General features: G+C 36.0%; 1 protein-coding gene across 1 annotated transcript in view; it reads left to right on the plus strand.

Moving 5' to 3' along the window:
• Positions 1–13,522, plus strand: part of PREX2 (phosphatidylinositol-3,4,5-trisphosphate dependent Rac exchange factor 2) — a 264,759-nt gene that overhangs the window by 88,791 nt on the left and 162,446 nt on the right. Inside the window, exons 11-13 of the mRNA XM_008062862.1 lie at positions 3,125–3,225; positions 9,578–9,681; positions 10,373–10,422. Coding sequence (XP_008061053.1) covers positions 3,125–3,225; positions 9,578–9,681; positions 10,373–10,422 — 255 coding nt within the window. The remainder of the gene's footprint in view (positions 1–3,124; positions 3,226–9,577; positions 9,682–10,372; positions 10,423–13,522) is intronic.

Below are 13,522 nucleotides of genomic sequence, written 5' to 3' on the forward strand. Positions count from 1 at the left end.
GCCTGGGTGACAGAGTGAGACTCCAACTCAAAAAAAAAAAAAAAAGTGCTGATCCAGCCATTGCCTTGCTAGACTCTTGTGTGGCCATGTGCTTTTTGATCTATGGCTGTCGCCATGCTTCCTGGCTTTGGCCCCTTCCTGCCTTAGGGAGGTGAATCTCCTCTTTCTCTCTCTCTCTAATCTGTATTGTTTTTATTGAAACACAGCATGGAATTAACATTAAACTTAAATAAAACTAACCTAAATTTTTAAAAAAGTACAGATCCAACCTTGTTTTTTTTTTTTGTTTTTTTTTTGAGTTGGAGTCTTACTCTGTTGCCCAGACTGGAATGCAAAGGTCACTCCCGGCCACCGCAGCCTTGACCTGCTGGGCTCCGGCGATCCTTCCACCTCAGCCTTCCATGTAGCTGGAATTACAGGCATGCGCTACCACGCCCGGCTGATTTTTTGATTTATTGTAGAGATGAAGTCTCGCTGCCCAGGCGGGTCTCGAACCCGTGGGCTCAGGCACTTCACTCACCTCAGCCTCCCAAAGGCGCGAGATTACAGGCTGAGCCACCGAGCCCGGCTCTGAGATCATTTTTAAGTGGCTCATGATCCTTTAGCAGAGTAGTGATGGATTCTTACATAATAGGTCCTGTGATGAAGCCACTCATGAACTTCTTGACTGTCCCCTCCTCTACTTAAAACAAAATAACTTTCCATTTATAGCAATATTTACATTGGCTCCTTCTCTCTTATTTTAATGTGATATTTTCAGGAATCTGGTACCATCAGAATGGAGAATGATGCTTTAGCTACATATGGACCATCTCAGCTCATTTGTTATCCACTGACAAGAGTGTGTAAGAGATCACTATGTACCAGACATTGTGATATCTGTCATTTTATTTAATCCTTATTGGCAGCACTATGACATTGACATTCTTATTATCTCTATGTTAACAATGAAGTAACTGAGGTTTAGGGAGCTAAATTTACTAACTCAAGGTCACGCATCTAGTAGAAGCAGAAGCAGGATTTGAAACTAGGATGTCTTAACTGCTATACTTTGTTTCACTTTTCTTAATTTCCTTCTTTTGGATGGTTCTTATTTAATAAAATAATAAAATCATTTTAATAACTTTTTCTGCCTTAAAGTATATACATTTTAATCTAGACAATCCATTTTTAGATGTTTATATCTTATGATTATTTGAATCTTGCCATTTTTGTTGTTTTTGGTTTTGAAATTAATAGAAAAATAATTTCCTGATGCTTTCCATAGCTTTGTTTCTCTGGTTAAAAAAAAAAATAAAACCAGTGTAAAACAAATCCATTCATTTACATAAAAGTGTAAATGTTGTATTTTTTAAAAATGAGCACCATAACATTTTTTATTTGTAAAATGGCTCTGTACTTAGTAGTCTATTAATGATGCCACATGACCATTTAAAAACAAAAAAACACTACATAGCTGAGGTTCTCTTAAGTGGTACTGAGCATCATCCCTATCTATGATGCCTGGGGCTGCCCCATAGTGGTGAAAGCTATAATCCTCTATGGCTTTCACAGCCCAGCAGCATGTGGTAGACAATTCTGATGGATGGTTCTATACCGGAATATTCCTTAAGGATGGCAGATTAGATACAATAATGAATTTACCAAGTAATTTAAAATTTTCAAAACAGTGTAGTAAAACTTTTCTATGTTGTTTGTTGAGCATTAATTTTCTGTTGCCATATAACAAATTACCACATACTCAGCATCTTAAAACAACACTCAAGCCGGGTTCGGTGGCTCAGCCTGTAATCTCGTGCCTTTGGGAGGCTGAGGTGAGTGGATTGCCTGAGCCGACAGGTTCGAGACCCGCCTGGGCAGCATGACCTCATCTCTACAGTAAATCAAAAAATCAGCCGGGCATGGTAGCGCATGCCTGTAATTCCGGCTACTCGGAAGGCTGAGGCGGAAGGATCGCCGGAGCCCAGCAGGTCGGTGGCCGGGAGCGGCCACAGCACTCCAGTCTGGGCGACAGAGTGAGACTCCAACTCAAAAACAACAACAACAACAACAACAACAACAACAAAAAACAACACTCATTCAATAGCTCACAGTCAGAGGTCCAGAAAAGCTCAACTGCCTTCTTTGCATAGGGTCTCATGATGCGGAAATCCAGGTGTTGGCCAGACTGGGTTTTTATCTTGAGGTTCTAGGGAAAAGTTATCTTTAAAGCATATTCAGGTTGCGGGCAGGATTCAGCTTCTTGAGGGTGCAAGAATGAAGGCTCTGTCTCCTTGCAAACACGGGCTACTCTCCACTCTGCAGGCTGCAAGCCCTGTTACAGGGCCCTCTCCATCTTCAGATTCAGCCGTGGTACATTGACTCATCTTCATGCTTTTAATTCCTCTGACTTCTCATGCCACCAGCCTGAGAAAACCCTGCTTCAAAGGGTTCCACGGATTGGGTCAGGCCCAGTAGGATAAGTTTCCTATTTCAAAGTCAGCTGACTTGAGATTTTGATGACATATTCAAAATCCTTTCACAGCAATAGTTAGATTCGTATTTAGTGGAAAAACCAAGGGGGTGGGAATCTTGGTAGGGGTGGAAGCGTGGTGAGAGGATTTCTATAAAATTCTGTCTACCACATGGTACAGGCAGTTTTGTTTTTCCCTCGTGGATTTATAAAACCACTGGTTCTCTGTGCCTGGGAAGTCATGTTAAAGACAGTTTAACTCTTTATATTAAGTCATTATGACTCTATCTAGTTTTGACTTCTAGCTGTCTTTAAGGTCTGTTGTGTTCCCTTTAGTCTTACATTTGCCTTTATGTGGATAGTAGCCTTATAAGTAAAGCTACTATAAAATGTTCACTTTATGTTTATCAAAAGCCTCAACAAGCTGAATAGTTTAAAACCATAAGTATAGTTTAGAAAACTGAATGTGTGGACATAGATTTTCTAGAATAGAGTCCAACTTAAATGACTGTGGGCCTTACATGTGTGGAAAAGATATCTGCTGAAATGCACTGCAAATATTCCTTTATATTTTGCAATCCCTTCCTAGTTACTTCATGACTGCATGGTGCACACCGACTTCCTGGGGAAAATAATTAACCATTTAACTCTTTCACTGGCTTTCTGTTGCAGCGAATTTGTGTCATGGCTGTTGGAAATTGGAGAAATTCACAGGCCTGAGGAAGGTGTTCACTTGGGACAAGCGTTATTAGAAAATGGAATCATCCACCATGGTAATTACTTTATTATTTGCTTATTTAAATCTATGTATTCAAAAATTGTATGCATGTTAATTCCTTTGAATAGTTTAATTTATAATTCTCCACATTATAGGATGCTTATTTTTTTCAACATTTTCAGTCCCAAATATGTATAGAATAGTGTTTTGGGGAGGATGGGCTTATGGGAACTTATTTGTCATCTTGTCTGGCTCTACTCCTTACTGCAGAAATGCTTATGTGAGAACTCAGAGACCTTATTTGTCATATCCTGTGGCATGCTGAAGTTGGCTCATACAAGCTTCTGAAAGCTGATAAATTAAGCTAGTTGGTTGTTAAATACAACTATGAAAAGTTAAATTATATAAACATATACGTATATAATTTATAATATAAACAAAGGTAAAACCATCCTTCAAACTTACCACTTCCTAATTATTTTACTGCACTTTACTGTTATCTGTGCTCTTGAAACTATTTATATCAATTATTTGTGTTTGGTAGCAATGCCATATAATGGCGTGCCATTGTACCTTTAACTTCGTGTTCAGTGACTTTAAGTTAATAGCTTGAAATTGGCCAGAGTGAAAGTATTTGCACCACAGAAATTGGCAAGTGCTACAAGTCAGAGCCTCTTCTCTCCCACTTTCCCCACCTCCACCATCTGGAGAGCCAGTTATTAAACATTTACAACAATGCATCCCTGGTACTCTCACTAGTTATTTAAAAAATTGCATCAGCAACTCTTTTCTCAAGAGAACTCTAACTGCCATTAGTTAATAAGTGCATTTTTTTTTATGCTAGAGAAGTTGGGAGGGTAGATTTGAATGCAGAACAGATCACCTTTTTCCAAGGCAACAGCTAAGAGTTGCAGACCAGCTCAAGGTTAATGATGTTATCCAAATCACAAGCATTTGCCTTACAGCTAAGTGCTGCATGTTGAGTAGGTTAAACTGTGACTTGTTTTACTGGGCAAAGACATTTGGAATATCAAGACAGTAATTTACTTCAGTGAATATTAAGGAATAAAAGTAGGAATAGGTAGATTGCATAGGAGAAATAAATTATTGCTCTTGAAACATGCCATAGGGTTTCAAAATATTTATCTCGATTTTTTTTTTTAATGCTTGCTTTTTTTTTTAAGACTTGGCCTGGGAAAAAAGATACCAAAAGTCTGTTGTCTATCTTTGTTTTCAATTTTATGGCCATAAGCCTGCTAGAAGCTTTGAATAGGCTGGGGTAAAAGAGCTGAAACTTCACATATATTTGTGTGTGCGGTGTGTGTGTGTGTGTGTGTGTGTGTGTGTGTGTGTGTGTGTACTAACAAGTCTTTTGACTTTCTTCTGAATTCACCAAATGTAGTTAATGAGAATTCTGACAGCTTTTTCTTTCCTATCAACATTTCTAACAAAAAGTAAAGGTCGAAGTATTTTATCTAATAATAAAAATATAGTCCATTGCAACAAATTATCTCTTCTGCAAATGTTGCCATTTCCTGTAAAGAAAATATTTAAGTAAACTCTTTGAGTTTTAATCTGAGCTTTTTACTTTCTAGAACAGTCATTTTTTCTTACACTATATATAAAAATAACTTAGCCTGGAAAGGAGAAAACTTGAGATTTAATAGGAGTCTTTTTCTTCTTCAGTTTTACTGACGTATAATTGACAAATATTTGCAGTGTCCAACATGATGTTTTATATATATATATAAATTGTGAAATGATTGCCACAATCAAGCTGATTAGCATATTAATCACTTCGTGTAGTCATTTTTGTGTGAGTGGTGAGAACATGTAAACTCCCAGCCATTTTCAAGTATGGAGTACATGATACCTCATTTTCTGTATTCGTTTCATCCATTGATGGACACTTAGGTTATTTTCATATCTATTATATTGCAATGAATAATATTGCAATGAACACGGGAGTGCAGATATCTCTTTAACATACTGATTTCATTTTCTTTGAATACACACCCTGAAGTGAGATTACTGGATCATATAATATTTCTAATTTTATTTTTTGAGAAATTTCTATACTGTTTTTCTTAATGGCTGTACTACCTTACATCTCCACTAACAGTGTACAAGAGTTCCTTTTCTATACATCCTTGCCAACATTTATCTTTTGTCTTTTTGACAATAGGCATCCTAAGGGGTGTAAGATTATATCTCACTGTGATTTTGATTTGCATTTCCCTGATAATTAGAGATGTTGAGCACCTTTTCATCTGTCAGTTGGCCCTCTACATTTCATCTTTTGTGAATATCTTTTTTAAAAATTTAATTGGGTGTTTGTATTTTTGCTATTGTGTTAAATGAGTTTCTTTAGTGTTTTGGACATTACTCTCTTACTGGATATATGGTTTGCAAATATTTTTTTCCATTCATAAGCTGCCTTTTAATTCTATTGATTGTTTCATTTGCTGTGCAGAAGCTTTTTAATTTAATGCAGTTCATTTGTGTATTTTTGCTTTTATTTGTTGTGCTGTTGGGATCACATACAAGAATGTATTGCCTAGATCAGTATCAATAAGATTTCCCCCATCCTTTCTTCTAATAGTTTTACATTTTCAGGACATATATTTAAGTCTTTAGTTCATTTTGAATTGGTTTTTGTGTACGGTGTGAATCTAATTTTATTCTTCTGCATGTGGATATCCAGATTTCCCAACAACATTTATTGAAAAGACTATATTTCTCCATTGTGCGTTACTGACACCTTTGTGGAAGCTCAATTGACAGTAAATGCATGGGTTTATTTCTGGGCTATCTATTCTGTTTCATGGGTCTATATGTCTGGTTTTATGCCAGTACCATGCTGGGTTTTTGTGGTTGTTGTTTTTGTTTGTTTTTTGAGTCAGTGTCTCACTCTGTCACCCAAGATGGAATGCAGTAGCACTATCACAGCTCACCACAGCCTCAATCTCCTGGGCTCAGGCAATCCTTCTACCTCAGCCTTCTGAATAGCTGGGATTATAGGTGCATGCCACCACATCCAGCTATTTTTTAAATTTTAGAGTTGTGGGGTACAAGTGGGGATTTACCACATAAGAAAGTCTCATGCAGGTGAAGTTTGGGCTTCTAGCTGGCCCTCTCTCCGCCTGATAGAAACCCAGGTACCCAGTGTATTGCCACGTACCCATTCTCCCATCCCACCCACTCTTCCCTAGCAGTATCCAGTGACTGTTGATCCTATCCTTGTGCTAATGTGATCAGGGCCCACTTATGAATGAGAACATGAGGCATTCAGTTCTTTGTTTCTGTGATAGTTAACTTAGTTCACTTAGTCTGATAGTCTCCAGCTGTATCCAAGTTGTTGCAAAGGCCATGAATTTGTTCTTCTTTATGACTGTGTAATAGTCCAGTGTGTATATGAGGTCTGACAATTAGGATCATGAACCATCCTAGAAAAAAGTGTTATATACCTCATTGCTGAATATCACTATAGTCACCTTTGAAGTCCTCCCCTTGGGAAGCTATGCACCAATACCAGCACCTAGTCCACCCATCGAAGCAGTTTTGGACCTCTTTTTCTGGAATGGCCATCAGAGCTGTCATTATTATTTTGATTATGAGGTCTGACAATTAAGGTCGCAGACTTACCACTGTGTGCTTACACTGGCAGCACTGTATTGGAACACTCTCCCTGGTGGTCCCCAATGACTTTTTTATTTACCCAAAGATAAAGGAAACATTGAAAGGAAAACATTTGATGACATTCAGGACATCAAAGGTAATATGATGATGGCTCTGATGGCCATTCCAGAAAGAGTTCCAGAATCGCTTTGATGGTGGACTAGGTGCTGGCAATGAGGTATGTAGTACTTTTTCTAGGACGTTTGAAATTAATTGTTGGTCCTCATATGTACCACATGAGCAGTCCCTCTTCTAGGAATATACCCATAGGAACATGAATCACTCTACCCAAAAGACATTTGCACACGCATGTTTATTGCAGTACTATTCACAATAGCAAAAACATGGAATCAGCCCAGATGTCCATCGAAAGTGAACTGGCTAATTTTTTAATTTTTAAAATTTTTTAGAGAGGGAGTCTTACTATATTGCCTATGCTGGTCTCTAAATCTGGGCTCAAGCAATCTCCCTATCTCAGCCTCCCAAAGTACTGGGATTATAGGCATGAACCACCACACCTGGCTCCATGCTGATTTGATTACTATAGTTTTGTAGCAGATTTTGAAGTCAGATAGTGTGATGCCTCTGACTTTGTTCGTTTTGCTCAATGTTTGGCTAGTCTAGGTCTTTTGTAGCTCCATACAGATTTTAGGATTATTGTTTTCTCTTTCTGTGAAAAATACCATTGGAATTTTGATAGGAATTGGTTTGAATCTGAGGATTGGTAGTACGGACATGTTAACAATATTAATTCTTCTATTCCATGAACATGGAATTTCTTATCATTTGTGTCTTCAATTTCTGCCATCAGTGGTTTATAGTTTTCAGTGTACCAATCTTTTACCGTCTTGGTTACATTTATTCATAAGTGTTGTATTTTATTTTTGATGCTGTTGTAAATGAGATCATTTTCTTAATTTATTTCTTGGATAGTTTGTTTTTAGTATATGGAAGCATATACTGATTTTTGTATGTTTACTTTGTATCCTTTAACTTTACTGAATTAGTTTATTCTAATCATTTTTGGTGGCATTCATAGGGGTTTCTGCATATAAGAGCATACTATCTGCAAACAGAGGCAATTTTACTTCTTTCTAAATTGAATGCATTTTATTTATTTTTCTCACCAAATTGCTTTGGATAGTACTTCTAGTTCTATGTTAAGAAAAGTGGAGGAAGTAGGCATCCTTGCTTTGCTCCTGATGTTAGAAAAAAGTTTTCAGCTTTTTGCTATTGAGCATGATGTTAGCTGTGGGCTTATCATATATGATCTTTATTATGTTGACATAAAATCCTTCTATACCAAATTTGTTGAGATATTTTATTATGAAAGAATGTTAAATTTTGTCAAATGCTTTTTCTGCATCTATTGAAATTATTGTATAATTTTCATCCTTTTTTTCTGTTAATGTGGTATATCATATTTAATAGTTTTTATATGTCTAACTATTTTTGCATCCCAGGGATAAGTCTCACTTAATTATGGTGTGTGATTCTTTTATTGTGCCATTTAATTTGATTTCATAGCATTTTGTTGAGGATGTTCATCAGGGATATTGGTCTGTAATTTTCTTTTCTTGTAGTGTTCAAGGCTGGAATTTTATTTTCCAAACAAAATAAATTTGGAAGTGTTCCCTTTTCTTCAATTTTTTGGAAGAGTTTGAGAAGGATTGACATTCATTCTTCTTCAAATGTTTGGTGGAACACACTATTGAAGCCATAAGGTCCTGGGAACAGGAGTCTTTATGAATATGAAAGTCTTGGCAGGGTGTGGTGGTTCATACCTGTAATCCCAGCTCTTTGGGAGGCAAAGGTGGGAGGATTACTTGAGCCCAGGAGTTTGAGACAGCCTGGGCAACAAAGTGAGACCTCATCTCTACCAAAAAAAAAAAAAAAAAATTAGCCAGATGTGGCGGTGCATGCCTGTAGTCCAAGCTACTCCGGGGAAATAAGGTGGAAGGATCACCTGATTCAAGTAGGTTGAGGCTGAGATAAGCTGTGATCATGCCATTGCACTCTAGCCTGGGCAATACAGTGAGACCCCAACTCAAAAAAAAGTTATCTTTAAATGAATATGAAAGTCTTATTTTGAGGATGGTACTAAAAGATAACCACTCTCATTTTCCAGTGAGGGAAAAAAAAAAGACATGTAAGAAAAGCGTTTCTCAGTGTAAGAACTGTTAGAATTTGAAATCAGTAGGATGCTGAAGTTATTTAATCTACTCTGGAAGTCTAAACACAGAATTAATGGTCAAGATTCGTGACTGTGTGGTCTTGGCCTGATCACAATATGATAAAACAGATAAATGTTAAAATTCATTTTTTGGGCTGAGATTCACAATTCAGTAATTTGAGTATATGCTCTTTGAAGGGCACTTTTTGCTTAGCTTTCTGAAATTGTGGAAAAATAAAAAACACAAACTCATATTTATATAAATATATACTATATAATGTATATTTACATATGTACATATATAAATACAAGTATTATGATCCCTGAATGTTGTGAACCTAAACTTAGTTTTCAAGTATTTATATGGAAATATTAACTATAAAGTAACAAAATCTTATGAATTTTACTGTCAAAATGCTGAATTGACATTGCTGCGTTAGAAAAGCAAACGCTTTTTGTAAAACTAAAAGTTTCAACATTTGGGAATATGTACTTAATAAATTTTTGTTTTCTTTTTATTTGCCATTATCTTAATGTATTGTTCCTGTGTTTTTAGTTACTGATAAGCATCAATTCAAACCAGAACAGATGTTATATAGATTTCGCTATGATGATGGAACATTTTATCCAAGAAATGAGATGCAGGATGTGATTTCAAAGGTAATGACCTCTCCCTCAGTGTCTTCAATAGCAGAATTCATGTTGTTATTCTTCAGAAAGATAAAAACAATTGACAGACATAAAAGATTTTTCTAGTATAGAGAATTCTTAAGTTATATAGATAAGCAAGCCTTTTTTATTTCTTATTGGAAGTTCAACAATTCTAATGCTAGATTGTTTTTCATTCTGTTACCTAGTTCTAGATGGAAGTAATACTCCATTTATTGTGTCACTCAGAAGGTTATATCTATTAAAAATTGTTTTACATGTAGCAACATGGGTCATGATACTTGAATAAATAAAAAAATACGAACATATAAAATATAGTACCAATTTTCTTTGTACACTTGACAAAATTTATATTGACATATGATGAACAAGTATAGACATGTTGTATAGTTTTATTTTCTGTTATATGTCTCAAAATTTTATAAAAAAGAAAAAAGAAAAATAATTTAGAAAAATCTTTGTATGTGTATTTGAGAAATTCATAGCACAATTTAATCTTATTTAATGATTTAAATCAGATTATGATTATGATATACTGTAACATTTGAATAATTTTAAAATTGGTTGAGGTTGTGTAATGATTTCAGAATGTTGACAGTGAATTTATTTGTTATTTTTAACTGATTGACTTGTCCCTGGGGGTCATCTTACCTGTTTTTTGACATATCTTTATTTTATATAGGGTGTAAGATTATATTGTCGTCTTCATAGTCTGTTTACTCCAGTGATAAGGTGAGTCTGGATTCTGAGTTCCTGGGAAACTTATGTGGAAGTGTTTCTGTTGTATATTTGGTAAATATCATTCAGCTAGAACTTGTTGGCTTATTTTGTTTTTCTCCCATAAGTGAAAATTTTACTTTAAAATATTATTTTAAGTGATAGTTTATTGTAAAAGATCTCTAAATTTTTTATATATTCTGATTACATTGTCTTCCACTTTTTTATTATTTCAGAAATTATTTTGCCATCAATTCATAACAAATTATAGACTTGATAATGAGATGATTCGCATTAAGTTAATATTCAATAAATAATAATTGATTGATTGGGAGCGGATTTGGAAATATTGTTTCCTTCAAATATTTACCATTATGATTACTTGTATATTAACTTTTTTTTTTTTGAGTTGGAGTCTCACTCTGTCACCCAAACTGGAGTACAGTGGCCGCTCCCGGCCATCGCAGCCTCGACCTGCTGGGCTCCGGAGATCCTTCTGCCTCAGCCTTCCAAGTAGCTGGAACTACAGGCACACGCTACCATGCCCGGCTAATTTTTTGATTTACTGTGGAGATGAGGTCTTGCCAAGTTGCCCAGGTGGGTCTCGAACCTGCGGGCTCAGACAATCCACTCACCTCGGCCTCCCAAAGCGTGGGATTACAGGCTGAGCCACCGAGCCCGGCTTGTATATTAACTTTTTAAATGAAGTTGTGAAATTAAATATTAGATATGTATTTTATTTTACAGTCCTTTCTCCCAATAGTCTTTTTTCTAAAGAAAACATTTTGTACTTGAAAATTAAGAATTATTTTGAACTTAATAAGTACAATTTTATAATTTTATTCTCTATCATTTTTTTTCCTGAAGAGGCATGCCTTTTTTTTTTTTTTTTAAGAGACATTAGGATTAATTTTTAATTTATCTCTTTAGAAAGACAATGGACAATTTTGAGGTTTGTATTATGGTTAGTGATAGATTAGATAAGAAATAGTGATAGATTAGATGGGATATTGTACTTTTGTAATATACACTGAAGCATATTAACTGATAGAATGTTAAACTAATTTCAAATGGTCAGATAGTTGGAGTTTATTTACTAAATCATATTTTCAGAACGCAAAACTGTTATTTTCAAAACAGATAAATATCCTTTCCATTTTGACTGTAAAATCTTAATGTTTAGGATGTATCATGTTTCTATTTTTCATTCTGATTTGTTATTCCAAGAAAACACCGAACTTAAACAAACAAACAAAAATTCCAGATGTTACTAAGCATATTGAATGACCACTTATGCTGCATAGAGAACACACTACTTGCAGGTCCTGGAGGAGAAAACAGGGTCTTACCTATTACTTTTGAAAGCATTGTCGACTTTCACAAATAGGCTTCACAAAGTGGAAAGAGATGGAAAAGAATGAATATTTGTCGACTCTGCTGTAATCCTGTCACAGATATCCTTCAAATATTTTGGATAACTTTATACTAAATACTTAATAGCAACTGGGTACTTAAATTTTTTTTTCTGTTAAATAGAAAACAATCATGTTTAATTTACCATGTCACCGGTATATTTGCAGATTTTATATGTGCAAAAATATGTTCTGAAAATATATTTTATTTCTTATTAAGAAAGTTATAAAGCTAGACTGGGTGGCTCAGCCTGCAATCCCAACACTTTGGGAGGATGAAGTGAGTGGATTGCCTGAGCCTATGGGTTCGAGACCCACCTGGGCAACTTGGCGAGACCTCATCTCTACAATAAATCAAAAATTAGCCAGGCGTGGTAGCTACTTGGAAGGCCGAGATGGAAGGATCACTGGAGCCCAGCAGGTCGAGGCTGCGATGGTCGGGAGCAGCCACTTCACTCCTGTCTGGGTGACAGAGTGAGACTCCAACTCAAAAAAAAAAAAAAAAAAAAAGAAAGTTACATCTATAAGAACTGATGAGAAAGATTGTTCTTTGACTAGAAATGACAATTGTTTATCAGTTGACAAGGGAAAAAAATCATAAAACAGATGGAATATATGATAGTCATGCTTTTATTATGTGTGAACTAAGCCTACAAAAAGAAAAATTACTTAGCGTGAAGAACCACAGACCCACATGTGGTCTATACTAGACTAACCTTTCTTCTTATCGATGACTATGGAAACTAAGATGACATGGGTGATGAGGTGACAGATACATGGAAGTAGATTTAAAAGATTTTTAAAAATTGCTGTTGATTATGGGCTAACCCAGTTTATTTATTATTGAAATCTCAGAAATTTCAACTATATTTCAGGGAGGTTTTTATGGTAGTGGGTAAAACTACTAATTGTAAATTACTGATAGAGGCTAAAGGACAATGAATACAGCTATTAATTGTTAGTCACTTCAAGATTTTCACAGTTTGGAATTTTTGACATTTCAAAGACCGTCATTTTTTTTCACTCCCTTTTGATCCAGACCTGAAGAATAAATGAATTATAGATTTTTGTCCTTGGGACCCAGTTCTGATCATGAACTTGGTTCATATTTAATTAAACTTTGAATGATTTCTCAGTTCTGGGAGGTTTACCGAATGGCAAATCTGATGTGGAGAGCCAGTCGATCTCCTTGGTTTCCTTGTCAGACGAAAAGAATAACACGCTCTCAGTGTGTCTACTTCAGGACAGACCAGCCTGTTTTTTTCTACAGCAGAGCCATTTGTTTTTTGTTTTTTTTTTGAGTTGGAGTCTCACTCTGTCGTCCAGACTGGAGTGCAGTGGCCGCTCCCGGCTACCGCAGCCTCGCCCTGCTGGGCTCCGGTGATCCTTCTGCCTCAGCCTTCCAAGTAGCCGGAATTACAGGTGCGCGCTACCACACCTGGCTAATTTTTTGATTTTATTGTAGAGATGAGGTCTCGCCCTGCCCAGGTGGGTCTCGAACCCGCGGGCTCAGGCAATCCATTCACCTCAGCCTCCCAAAGGCGCGGGATTACAGGCTGAGCCACCGAGCCCAGCGAAACTGTGTCTCTTAAAAACAGCATATGACTGGATATTGCTTTAAAAAAAAAAATATATATATATATATATATATATGGCCAGAAAATGTCTGTCTTTTGATTGGTGTTTAGTCCATTTTTATGTAA

The sequence above is a fragment of the Carlito syrichta genome, unplaced genomic scaffold, assembly GCF_000164805.1.
Source record: "Carlito syrichta isolate Samal-C Ts95f unplaced genomic scaffold, Tarsius_syrichta-2.0.1 Scaffold305870, whole genome shotgun sequence".
Lineage (NCBI taxonomy): Eukaryota > Metazoa > Chordata > Mammalia > Primates > Tarsiidae > Carlito > Carlito syrichta.